Raw genomic sequence first — 13,918 nt, 5'->3', positions numbered from 1 at the left:
TTCTTTGTCTTTGTTTCTTTCTTTTTTTTAAGTACATAAAAAAAATACCTAGAACATTTCCATCATTTGTCAAAAACAAACAAAGAAACGCCCCAAACTCAAAACATTCCACTCTGATCACCCTTGTAGAACATTCTCCACTGCTTCCTTAAACCTATGGGCAGTATTCAGAAAATAAATACTATTTTACACACAGAGCTTCTTTCAGTCCCAAGGTTGTGCTCAGCTCTTTACAATCTATTTATGGAAACTGCCACATAAGCATTGTGGAGCCGTACCCAGGAAAGGGTACACAGCAGTTGGGGACAGGAAGCTGAGGGAGACAAGACTCTTCAACTGACATCACAGTGACTCTGGCAGGGCTGAGGTTAGGGGTCCGCTTTTTGTGAAGCGCATCGCACCTTCACTTATAAGACCTTCACCTATTCTTGTGTTCAGATGGGCCCTTCTGATCCAGAGCACGCCAGGGCTTGGGTAGCCACGGCTGAGCTCGGGGCAGGCATCTACTCCTACAGCTTTGCCACCAGTGCCCTCGAAAGCTCGCCCAGTCTCCCCCCCAGACCGTGCTCCTGTCTCCACTCTGCTCTGTGACGTGGCCAGGTTACAGTCACAGGCAGAGGGGCTCCTGGGTTGTCACTGTCATTCTAAAACAATACATTCATCTCTCTGGAGACTTCCTTTCCTTTGCCACCAAGGAAACACCAGGAACACCCTCTGGGCTCTGGTAGCCTGTCTCATTGGCCCCTTTCCACACACACACACACAAAAAGGGCCACTCACCTTCAGGGAGTATAATATACTTAATGTGCGTTTACTGTTAAAAAAATGCCTCAAAGGGAGAAGGTAGGTGACTTCTGTGACAAAGCTAGACTTCTTTCAGCTATTCTCGTTCTTCCTACATGACCCCCATGCCTCCTTTATTTTGCATTTTGGAACGTGGATAGATTGTCTTTCCACAGAATTGTAGTCTCTGAGAAAAAAATCAAGAACGCTCTGAGGCGAGAGGTTTTATTTCCTTACTCTAAAGGAGCGTTCCAAACAGCAGCATTAATACTATGGAGAGTCTGAAAGCAGGCTTAGGAAATAACATCTAGTGTACCAGTTTCAAGTAATCTCTCTTGAATGATCCCAGTTTAATAGTCAATTTTTTTCTCTAAACAAGTTAATAAACTGTAGACATGTGCTTTTACCTTTGTGTTAGAAATTTAATATAGAAAATTTCATGGTAGAAACTAATTCTAAATAAGCTAAGCAGCGGTAAGCCCAGAGCTTTATTTAAAAAAAAATAATAATGTTATAGAACTGCGGATGTTATAGCTTCTCAAATCACGATTTTAGATCACAAACCAAGTTGAAAAATCATGATTCAAATGGCTCAGAAATCAAAGGTGCAAAGACATTTGATCGCTTCTGCGGTTAAGCTGCATCTTGGCTGGAAAAAGCAGCAGATAATAGGGCAGTACGGTACCTCAGGGACTGGGTGAGCTGAAGAAACTGCAGCTGGCAAAACTACACTGTGGGAAATCTCTCTTTGTCTCCGGAAAAAGAAATTTCTTCTTTGTTGACTGCTGGACTGCTTGTGTAAGTAGATATGACTGAGTGGTGAAGAGAAAATTCTGTGACAACCTATGAGCAGAAATGGGCATATTTTAAGTTAAAAAACCTAACACAGTGCTACATTTTAAGATGTTGCATTGTTGTCTGTTAAATCATTGTCCTAATCCTTTACTGGCTAAAAAAGGAAAAGCCCCAAATAGAAAGGAAAGCGGTGATATCCTGAGTTCTAGTACAATAATAGCACAGCACATTTATTGGCTAATACTATGTTTACATAAATATTTGACAATGGAAAACTCCACTCTGATGGGAAACAAACATATAGAAACATCCGCTAAGTACCAGGTCTGCGAAAAGAACAATTTCTGCTGTGGTACCTTCCCCAGCAATGTCCAGGATGACCCTAGATTCAGGGCACTGCTTGGGTGGCTTTATATTCTTTAAAGCCATTTTCCTTTCAAGAACCATGGGCAAATGGCCAGCTGCACTTTTTGCCCTTGATAGGATTACTACTCTGTGTTAAGTTCACGTGCAGCGAGCCATTATACCGAAATTCACTATGATGAATGCTCAAGTCAGATAAAGACTAAAAACCAGAAATGTAGGGTGTGACCCTGAAGCAAAATGAATGTAGGGTCCGAAAGTGCCCACAACAGGAATTTAGAAATAGCTATCAAAATTTTAAATGCGTATATCATTTGACTCAGCAACTCATCTCCTAGGACCTTACCTTGCAGATATTATGCAGTAATGGATGTAAGACGTACCCTCACTTTGTGGTAGAAAAAAATGGGGAATAATGCAAATGTCCATCAGTGGGGGACTGGTGAAATATAGTATGGTATATCTACACAACAGAAAACTATGAAGCTATTAGAGAATAAGCTAAAGCATTTATTTCTATGTGTTGATATGTAAACAGGCCACAATACATTATTAAGGAAAAGACAAAAGCTGAACAATATGTATAAAAAGTCCACTGATGTAAGAAAGAATGTATACATTTATATAAGCTTGTAAATCTCTATAAAATTTCTGAAAATTGATATTCATCAATAGTGGTTATTTCTGGGCCATGTGATTAGGCCTGGGGTGGAGAGGAAGTCTTCCTGATTCATTTTATTTTCTTCTATACTGTTAGATTTTTTATTTTTTAACTTTTTAAAAGATTTTATTTATTTATTTGACAGAGAGAGACATAGCGAGAGAGGGAACACAAGCAGGGGGAGTGGGAGAGGGAGAAGCAGGCTCCCCGCTGAGCAGGGAGACCGACGCAGGGCTCGATCCCAGGACCCCGGGATTATAACCTGAGCCAAAGGCAGACGCTTAATGACTGAGCCACCCAGGAGCCCCACTGTTAGATTTTTTAAACCATCCACCTGCATGCATTACTTTTATAATTAAAACAATAGCTTGAGGGCGCCTGGGTGGCTCAGTTGGTTAAGCGACTGCCTTCGGCTCAGGTCATGATCCTGGAGTCCCGGGATCGAGTCCCGCATCGGGCTCCCTGCTTGGCAGGGAGTCTGCTTCTCCCTCTGACCCTCCTCCCTCTCATGCTCTCTATCTCTCATTCTCTCTCTCTCTCTCAAATAAATAAATAAAATCTTTAAAAAAAAAACAAAAAAACAAAAAAACAATAGCTTGAAAATTCCCCAGCATGTCACAATTGCATGTCAGGGGTCGGCAAACTACAGCCCAAAGGCCAAATCTGGCCTGCTGCCTGTTTTTGTACAGTCCGCAACCTAAAAATGATTTTTACATTTATAAATGGGCAAAAAAGAAATAAGAAAAATAGTATTTTGTAACATGTGAAATTATATGAAATTCAAATTTCAGTGCCCGTAAGTACAGTCACACTCATTCACTTACGATGCTCTATGGCTCCTTCGAGCCACAGCGGCAGAGTTGAGTATTTGTGACAGAGACTGTACGACCCACAAAGCCTAGAATATTTACTGTCTGGTCATTTACAGAAGTTTGTCAACTCCTGGTCCAGAGCACTGGTTCTCAAAATGTGATACCCAGACCACCATGTCAGCATCACATGGGAAAAAATGCAAATTATGGGTGCCCTCAATTTATTGACTCAAACTTTGGGATGAGGCCAGCAATCTGTGCTGTAACAAGCCCTCGGGGAGACTGATGCCCACGAAAGTTTGAGAATTACTGGCCTAGAGTAACATTTCAGCTGTGAAACATAACAGAAACACGAATTGCAGGTGAGTACTGGCCTCCAAAGTCAAGATCTCCAAGTGAACTGAAAACAGGCACGGACACAAACAAACCCCCATGGTCAGTGACTCAAGGTCGTAAGTTTCACTCGGTTATGTTCTTCCATAAAGTTGAATGTAATAGCGTTGAATCAAACTTACAGAGGTGTTTCAGTGTTATTTTAAACAATTCCAAATACTAGACAAATGCAGCAATATCACTTCTTTTAAAAATCAAAAGTTGTTTGATAGAGGCAGGTACATACTCCCTGACGCTTGCACGTTTCCCTGAAGACACCACCACCAGCTCTAGGATTGTCAACTGGTGTATGGGGCATGGCAGTAACCTAGGAAAAGCAGACGGCTGGAAAGCAGAAGAAGCCTGAACGTTCACTTCAGCCCCACTTGTTAGCTGTGTGGCCCTGATCAAGTTTCTTTTTTTTTTTTTTTTTTTTTAAAGATTTTATTTATTTATTTGCAAGAGAGAGAATGAGGGACAGAGAGCACGAGAGGGAGGAGGGTCAGAGGGAGAAGCAGACTCCCCGCTGAGGAGGGAGCCCGATACGGGACTCGATCCCGGGACTCCAGGATCATGACCTGAGCCGAAGGCAGTCGCTTAACCGACTGAGCCACCCAGGCGCCCCTGATCAAGTTTCTTGAGGCTCAGGTGAGAATTAACTGGAATATGTGAAAAAGGATGAAAGTATGTGAAAACACTTTCCATTCAGTAGATGCCTAATAAATGATAGTTCCTTCAAGAACACTTAAAAAGATTTTAATGATAAAGAAATCGTGCACTCCATTATAGCTTCTAATATTGAGCACTTACTACGTGTCACTTATTGTCCTAGGCACTTTACATACGTTAGCTCCTTAATCTTAATGAGAACTTTCTACTGCATTCCACAGTTGAGGATATTGAGGCACCCAAAGGTAAGTAACTTCCCCAGGAACATACAGTAAGTGCCAAAGCTGTGGGAAAGCACGTCAAGTTGCCTCCACAAAGTATATTATTTTTCTCATACACGAGAAAAAATGACCTGACACACATGGAAACACCCAGAAAACATAAAAGGCATCACAAAACTATTAAAAGTTACTAGCATCTAGGTTATTTTTCCAAAAGTGGTGATGGGTTTGACGTAATCCATCCACTCTCTCAAGCCAAGCCCCCTTCGCTGAGCAAACACATGCTTCGGTGAGGTGGCTGACAGAAGCTGGTTGGCAGTCTGTGGTCATGGGTCCCAGCTAAAGCAAAGACTTAGGCGGAATCAATCTATGACTCCAGGGGCTGCCTGGGTGGCTCAGTCATTAAGCGTCTGCCTTCAGCTCAGGTCATGATCCCGGGGGTCCTGGAATCGAGCCCCGCATCGGGCTCCCTCCTCAGCGGGAAGCCTGCTTCTCCCTCTCCCACTCCCCCTGCTTGTGTTCCCTCTCTCACTGTGTCTCTGTCAAATTAATAAATAAAATCTTAAAAAAAAAATCTATGACTCCAGGCTCCCCAACTCCATCCCAGGTAGGACCACAGACAAGACACAAGCTCACAAGTATTTCCCTTCTGAGGAAAGTATGCATTATGATTACTATTAATAAGGATAACACTAATAGAATTAGTAACAATAATAGTGGTTAACATTTAACGGCCACTTTCTTTGATGAAGCACAGTGCTAGCTAGGTGCTTTACATACATTATCTCTTACCAACTCTGTCTGGTAGGCAGGCAGCTATTAACGTCACTATTTTATGGGTAAGGAACTAAGACTCACACCTCTGGTGGTCACTGGAAGGCCTGGGCTCCACATCCCATAAAACCAAATCAAGGACTGTGCCTGCCACTCCAAGCTGCCTTCCTACAGTGTGCAGGGGCTCTAGTAGATAGCATGCTTTCCTATAGAATGTGGTTTTTTCAGGGATTAGTTTTTGGTTTTTTTTTAAGATTTATTTATTTGAGAGAGAGACAGAGTGGGGGGGGACAGAAGGAGCAGATCTTCAAGCAGACTCCCTGCTGAGCAGGGAGCCTGCCGTGGGGCTCGATCCCATGACCCATGAGATCACGACCTGAGCCAAAGCCAAGAGTTGGATGCTCAATGGACTGAGCCACCTAGGTGCCTCAGGGATTAGATTTAAAGGAAAGTTGGTTGTGTGTGTATGTGTGTGTGTGTGTGTGTGCTTTAAGATTTATTTATTTAGAGAGAGAGCATGCAAGCACACGAGCGGGGGGAGGGGCAGAGGGAGAGAGAGAAAGAGAATCCTCAAGCAGACTCCCCCCACCCCCACCCCCGAGCACGGAGCCCATGTGGGGCTCAATCCCAGGACCTTGAGATCATGACCTGAGCCAAAATTGAGAGTTGGCTGCTCAACCGACTGAGCCACCCAGGCACCCCTAAAGGAAAGTTTAAAAAAAAAATGAAAAAAATAAACATCATAGGATCAACATTTAGAATGAAGGAACTTTTCATGAAAATTCGTAGATCTGATCTAATTGGGAGGTACTGTAGTAGTGAAGATAGCATGAGCTTTGAAGGCACATAGATCTGAGTTACCCAGCTTCTGAGCCCCATGCTCTTCACCATTACATGGGAACAGCAGTGTTTTCCTCACCACTCCACTGTTGTGAGCTGAGATAACATTCATAAGTAAACCATCTTAAAAGCAGGTGCCCCAGGGCACCTGGGTGGCTCAGTTGGTTAAGCGACTGCCTTCGGCTCAAGTCATGATCCTGGAGTTCCAGGATCGAGTCCCACATCAGGCTCCCTGCTCGGCAGGGAGTCTGCTTCTCCCTCTGACCCTCTCATGCTCTCTCTATCTCATTCTCTCTCTCAAATAAATAAATAAAATCTTTAAAAAAAAAAAAAAGTAGGTGCCCCATAAACATTCATTTTTTTTCCTTTCCCTTCTCAACTCTTCAACAGGTTTACCTGCGGGCCTCTATATTTATTTATTCTTTTACTCAGCAACTACTTACTGAGCTCCTTTGTATGCCGTGCTCCGGATGCAGGGTGAACCAGATGACAAAGTCCCTGCTCTCACGGAGCTTATATTCTACGGTGGGACACAGACAAGAAGCAAAACAAATCCATTAGACTGTATCAGATGGTGATATGCATGACGAAAAACGGGCCAGAGCGAAAGGCAGTGGATGGCACCTTGAAACCATGGTTCTGCTCCTGGCCCTGCCAAGAGCTAACTATGTGACCTCGAGTAGTAACAGTAACAGTGAACACTGGCTAAGCACTTCCTGTGGCCGAGCTCTATGCTGAGCACTTCAGACACTGCCCACTAACACAGAAGACTTAGGAAAATGAGCGAGTTGGATTTTCTCATCTTTGAGGGAGGTCTTTGTTAGCCCTGACATTTGTGCCTTCGTTCAGCAGCATCTGACTGTCATGCCACCTCCCAGGCAATGGGATGATGCGGACACCGATCAATTTTAGGACTCACGAAGATTTTTTTCAATGCAGCTGATTACATGAAAGAGAGATCATCTTTATCAGCATTATCAAGTTCAAGTAGACAGTCATTATAGGGGGAATCTTTTCTATGTACTTAAACTTGAGGCATGAAGTCACCAGGCCTCTACTTGGATATCTGGTTGAGGCTTTTGAGACATTCACTTCAAGGATGAACAGTGTTGCCAATGTACCTGTCCTGCCAAATGATAGGCTCACTGCTGAAAAGATGCGGGCACACCCACACACGACTTAAACATTGGGAACACAGCCTGAATATATCCAATCTGTTGACAATTACGGTTCTGCAGTGTACTCAGAAATTCCACTTTCATATGATACTTTTTTATTTGAAGCAAAATCTTTTCTTTCAATCTGATAAAAGACACCCTATAAACGCTGTCACAAGGTAACAGGATAATAAGGTACCATACCGTGTTTATTCCACTAACTATTCATTACAAACCAGGAAAAAAGTCTAGTGTTTTCACAGGTGAAATGAAGAAATGGGCTTAAGAAATACATGCCTTTAGAAGATAATGGTCCTCCAATTAATGTGGCAAAAAAGAGGTGGGGCAAAATCTTCAATTTTGTTTATCATACCGTAATTAATAAATAGTAGTTACCAAATTTTCTAAATGCAGAGTGGATAAAATTAAATTCTCCAGTACCCATTATATTCAGGGTCACAGGATAACCAAACTACAGTTACTGCTACAGACCATTCTAGAAAAGGTGTGTTGGGTTTCCTTTTATTTCCTTTCTTTATAAAAGCAGTGCTTTGTACACCAAAAGCTGATACAATCCAAATATTATATGTCAACTGTATCTCGATTAAATAAATAAAAGCACTGCTGATACTATATCACAACTGTATCTAACTTTCAACTTTCTGCAGTCAATGTTACAGCTAATTTAATGCATGACATCCATCATCAGAGGCAGGGACACCAGCCAGGCTTCCATTAGTCATAAGACTGGCCTCTCTGTCTCCTGGCCACCACAATTTACCCAGGATGCACAGCACACACCCCCTTTTTTAAGGTTTAATTTTTTTTTAATATTTTATTTATTTATTTGAGAGAGAGAGAGTGCATGAGCGGGGTGAGGGGCAGAAGGAGAAGCAGACTCCCCACTGAGCAGGGAACCCGATGCGGGGCTTGATCCTAGGACTCCAGGATCACGACCTGAGCCAAAGGCAGACACTTAACTGAGTGAGCCACCCAGGCACCCCAAGGTTTTATTTTTCAGTAATCTCTACACTCAACATAGGGCTCGAACTCACAACCCCAAGATCAAGTCTCATGCTGCACTGACTGAGCCAGCCAGGCGTCCCAGACCCCCTTTTGTTATAGCTATTTTCAGGAAACAAGTTTCAGGTGTGTACTAACTATTGCCAGGGACAAGCTGACCAATCTGAAGTTAAGGAGGTACAAGCTGAAAATCATCAGAAACCTCAGGAGATGAGAGCCCCAGATCAGCAAGGAGCTGCTTTGGACTAATTTGATCTTCAAAGAGTGATCATAGTGACTGTTGTTACTGTCGATTATGTAACAGAAACTCTACATAGGGTTTCCTTGGGCAGTACGTCTATACGTTATTTGTTATAAATACTAGAATATTTACTGTTATCAAAGGTAATAGTAAGAATTATTTTCAGTGTCACAAAAATTCTATCAGCGTCTAGTTTCAGCTGAGTGTCGAAAATTACAGGCAACTGCTTCTTTCACTCCATGGAGAAGCACACTGTGCAGCCTGAATGTCTTTTGAAATTGGTATATGTCCTCTGGATCCTGCAGCACATTTTTCATATTTTAAATTTGTATTTGCAGTAGAAATCTAAGTTATGGTTTTAAATGTGAAAATATTTGGGAATAACATCAATTTCTAAAAACTGCATTTTATTTCCCTTTACAGATTAAGTCTGAAAGGTGGGATTACAGAATTCAAGTATGATGGAGGGAGGAATGCATTTTAAATAACTAAGGTTGCTGCACGCAACATGCCCATATTTACTGGCCTCTTACTCAGGGTCCATTTTAATTGTTATCTGCTCGTGCATTCTATACCACATAATGAAACACTTCCATTTCACCCACTGAGCCCTGGGTTTTTCTGTGCACCTCTACTAATGACCCTTAATTAAGCCGATTTATCCTTGAAAATGTGAGTTTTCTTTTGGCCAACAAGTATTTTTAAGGAAGAGGCCTGAATGAACTTTCAAAGAGACAATTAAAATGCTTATTATTTTAAGCAGTTGTAAAGCTGAACAAAGTATATTTGTACTCAAGTGTGGGCTACCAACACCTATATTTTTCATTGTATGTTTCCAGGGAAGCACTTTCCCCCTGTGGCAGGGCATCAACCCTCGGTTATGTTACATTTCAGAGGTATTAAATATCTGGGTAGAAAACAACACAATAAAGTAGCCTGTACTACTTTACATTAGTTAACAATGTCAACCAGAGATAATATGTAATTTAAAAGATACTCTGTAAAATGTCTGACCGAATATATTTTTTCATAATGATCAAATGCCAAAGTCTAGTAACAAAACTATTATTTATAGCATATCAGCATCTAATTGATTTTACAAATGGAGGCAATTATTTTGGATGAAGGGGGGAATGCGTGCCAGATTTAAATGATTTATGATTACTAAGAGAGAAAACAATGTTTTGCTAATTCATTTTCAAATATGGCTCTTACAGTCATTGATAATTTTAATTTCAAACCAAATGATTTGCTTAAATTACACATTAACTTAAAAAAAAAGTAACTCACTTTGTGATAGCAAACTGAGATATTTTTAACTGTTTAGAAATATTGCTTCCTACAGTAGGCTCAAAAGGGACTGTACCATAGAAATACATTTTCGAGGTGCTGATTTAGAGCCACAGAAAGATCACACTTCATGAACTCCAACCAATTACCTAGAGTAGGAGCACGGGCTTTTATAGCACTGTGTGCTTCAAGTCCAAAAGGGAACACTGCAAATGCATCCATGCCTTATATTTCTTGACCTAAAACACTGACTATCTACTTGATAGGTTTGATAACTTGCACAAATGTTGTGAAAGGAAAATTAAATAGTCTGCATCACTTGATATAACTCTCATTGATTTTTATAATCTAGTACTCAGATGTACCTGTTTTAAAAGTAAATGAGAAAGATTGAGGGTTCCTTCCCATTTCAAGGAGACTATAAAGCAGAAGAGAAGCTCACATTTCACAAGAAATAACCTGTGCATTTGTTGAAGAAAAAAGAAAATCAGCTCAGGGAATGCCCCAGGCTGCAGCAGATCCTGATTGGGCAAAGCTAAAGGACAAGGGCCCTTGAAACTAAACAAAAGCAAATTCATTCTGTTGACAGATGTTGATTACATCAAAGCAACAGGAACTCCCCCAACTCCCCAATTTTTTAAAAACAATTAATACCTCTCTACAATTTACACAATAAGGACAAAGTAAGTTTCTAAACCAATCATAATAAACATTATTAAACTTGTTTTTTAAAAGTTTCAGTTCAGTTGAAGACTGTTCTGGTGTGTTTTTAGCTATGGGCTTCTCCAAACAGTGGTTTATTCATTCCCATGGACATGTCGGGGAAGCCAAGCTGGCCATGCCATCAGCCCCTTCCTTCCAGGGGTTAACTGCTCTGGCTGCCAAATAAAATACAGAGTGAGCCATGTAATTATGGAGACAGTCAAAGGGCAGGCTCTATTTTGAAATCTATTTGCACAGACAAGGTCTTCCAATTGAGCTTACAGGAAACAAGCTGGTAAAGAGCCTCCTTTTCCCCAGATGCTTTCCACACTTTTTCTCCAATTCAGGAAATCATGGATATGGACACCATACACCATTGCTTCCTGGATTTCAAGCTAAGATACCACGACAAGAAGAAGAGTGGATGTTTTACAAACCTGTAAAAAACACTTTTTTTTTCTTTTTCTTCTTGCCTAATTAACAGCATTTAGCAATAGCCTCTGGACGATAAAGCAACAGTGTTTACTAAACAACATTTCTGAAGAGGCTACAGGCACAGTGATGCAGGTGTTGGAAAACAGACTCTTTTCCTTAATGCTCAGAATAAAGTATAAAGTCAAGTCTAAAATATATTGGCATGAACACTTGTCTGAAAGAAAGATTCTACCTGACATCCAAGTGTTGTCATTGAAGTTATTCACAGCTAAGACTGCTAAAACAGTAACAAAGATTCCACAGAAATAAAAAAGAAATGTGTAAAATAGTTTAAGTGAATAAAAAAAATCACAAGTCACTTTATACTGTAACATAAACATTTGTCCTAGTTGCTTAAAGCTCTAAATTTGCAATTGCTATGAGATTTTACCATAGTCAAATTAAAATAGAATCAGGCCACCACTGCCAATAAAACAAAGTAGTCAAATGAAGGTGAGACAGTTGTCTTCATCGATACTAGCCTGTGGATGTCAGAACTCGTCATCAAGCCATAAACCAAAGCCTGGGAGTCCTGATTCTAGAGAAGATGAGCTGGAAAGTCTGCCATGGTTAGAGCACTTCTGGGGAAAGGAAGGGCGGTGGCCTGAGGGCACCCTCTTCCAATAATAACAACATTCAAGAATGATGCCCAGGTCACAGCAAAACATGACCTTCCCCAAGGCTCCATCAGGAAGTTGGCTCCACGCTACATCCCTCCTCCTTTTGAAAAATTTAGCAATACCAAATGATAGAGTATAATGACAATGACAAGCTCAGAAATGGGGTTAGGAAAATACTGCCTTTTCTTTTTTACAAAAGCCAATCGGATAATATGTGATTATCCATTAATGTATACTACCAGCACCCAGGGATCTGTGATTTAAACAAAAAGCATTCCCCTCTTCTTGGGAGACAAAAACACCCCATCCTACTCTAGAAACACGTATCAATAAATAAAACCTAGTTAATAAAATAGACTTATGTTTGTGGGCCTAGAAAAAAATTCCTTTAGGCTGGCCCCACCACAGGTGGGGGAGGGGAGTCAAAGATTACAGTAAGAACTCAAAATCTAAAACTGAAAGCAAATCATTTGATGGATAAATGGAAGTTACACAGAAATGACTGATGTGTAAAAGGAAATGGGGCTGTTGTGTGAAACTTCTCCATTTAGGGTAAAAAATGTTTACTTCACAATTTAAATCTAAATTCATTTTTATAATCACAAAGTATTGAGTCACACTGCAATAGTATATGCTTAGAAAATCCCATTGTCTCCCAGCTAAAGTTTAGAGAAAAGCAGCTTTTTAGCACTTCAACAATACATATACTCAGGCAACTTCTTGGACAAAGAAATATTGTGTCTTTCCAGGGGAAATAAAGGAGCTGTTTATTAGGGCTGTGGTTAAAATGTAATAATTCATTCTAGTTGAGCCCTGTGGAAAATGTCATCAAAATATCATTTTCTTTGCCAGATTTTCTGGATGCCGTGATATCGTTTAAATACAGAATAAAAGGCAAACTCTGATTAGAGTAGCAGTACACCACCACCACCAAAATGAACCAAAAGCAAATGTTCATTCCATCAAAGGAACAGGAAAGAAACCCACACAGTCCTGATACCCAGAGAATGCACACTTTTAGGTTAGCACAGAACATCTGGCAAACTTCAACCTTCCAAATTTCTCAAAAGAAGCATTCCTGTTACCACACACTTTGGCTAAAGAAGAGGAACATAAAAATTTTATATTAAAGCACATAAATAAGAATCAGAAAGAACAATTTCACAGAAATCATACATGGAATACAACTTTAGAGAAAGTTCATATAAAAATAAATATCATGAGTTTTTAAAAAATGATATAGTAAGAAAGTCCTTCTTTAATTAAAAAAAATCCTTCATAAATACTACTGTCATGTAAAACACTACTCAAAATATTAGTTATTTGGATAAAAATACCCTGTAATAGAAGACAGTGGGACTTAAGGTTTGTGATCAAAGGCATGGCTTTAACATGAATATTTCTGTATTAAAGCATTTGAAAAGAGTGTAATTTTAGTCTTCATCCCACAACAGTGTCACCTGAATTCTATATGCAACATGCTCTAGTTACATTGTTGGATGTATTTCTTTCTCTCCTTTAATGAATCACGTAAGGTCATTTATGCAAACAATTGGTATAAAATAGCTCAGAGCTTTGACCAAAGCTGCACTATCAATACAAAAAAACCCAAAAACCCCCCAAAAAACCAGCGCTACATCATAATATTTTTCTGAGAATGTTTTCACTGTACAATTCAAAGTGAAAGGCATGACATAAAAAGAAAACATTTAAATATAAATTCTACCATTGGTATTTTGACACATGTGGGAGTTTTGTTTCTGCTCTGTAACCAGGTAATAGGAGTGGAAGGTAGGTAGGGAGGTCAGTAATCACAACCCAAAGTGAGGAAGCTAAAGCTCCAGGAAAACAATATATTTCTAACCTTCTGCAGTTGAGATTACATAGATTTAAGACAATAGGAGCCAAGATCACTCATCAAGGGGTTATTTTCACAAGAAAAATAAAGAGAAAATAAACAGTAGCCTCTGTAGTAAAAGAAAAAGTTCCAAATTATCTAAAAGTAGCTTTTTGGACTGATGTAGTTACGTTGCCACAAAAAATTTTATATTCAGTTAAACTGTATGGACTTAGTTAACCATGTGAATAATCACTCCATAGCTTCAGGCATTAATGCAAAAA

General features: G+C 40.1%; 1 protein-coding gene across 5 annotated transcripts in view; it reads right to left on the bottom strand.

The window, feature by feature from the left end:
• METAP1D (methionyl aminopeptidase type 1D, mitochondrial) overlaps positions 1-13,918 on the bottom strand; it is an 86,227-nt gene that overhangs the window by 16,085 nt on the left and 56,224 nt on the right. For 3 of the 5 annotated variants that reach the window (XM_036105506.2, XM_078070994.1, XM_036105507.1), the window contains one exon: positions 1,469-1,626. The exons of the other annotated variants lie outside the window; for them this stretch is intronic. In XM_036105506.2, the coding sequence (XP_035961399.1) occupies positions 1,469-1,626 (158 nt within the window). The remainder of the gene's footprint in view (positions 1-1,468; positions 1,627-13,918) is intronic. 5 annotated transcript variants of the gene reach the window in all.

This window comes from Halichoerus grypus, chromosome 4 (genome assembly GCF_964656455.1).
Source record: "Halichoerus grypus chromosome 4, mHalGry1.hap1.1, whole genome shotgun sequence".
NCBI classification, from domain to species: domain Eukaryota; kingdom Metazoa; phylum Chordata; class Mammalia; order Carnivora; family Phocidae; genus Halichoerus; species Halichoerus grypus.
Note: the sequence above shows the minus strand (reverse complement) of the source record. Positions and strands in the feature narration are given on the sequence as shown.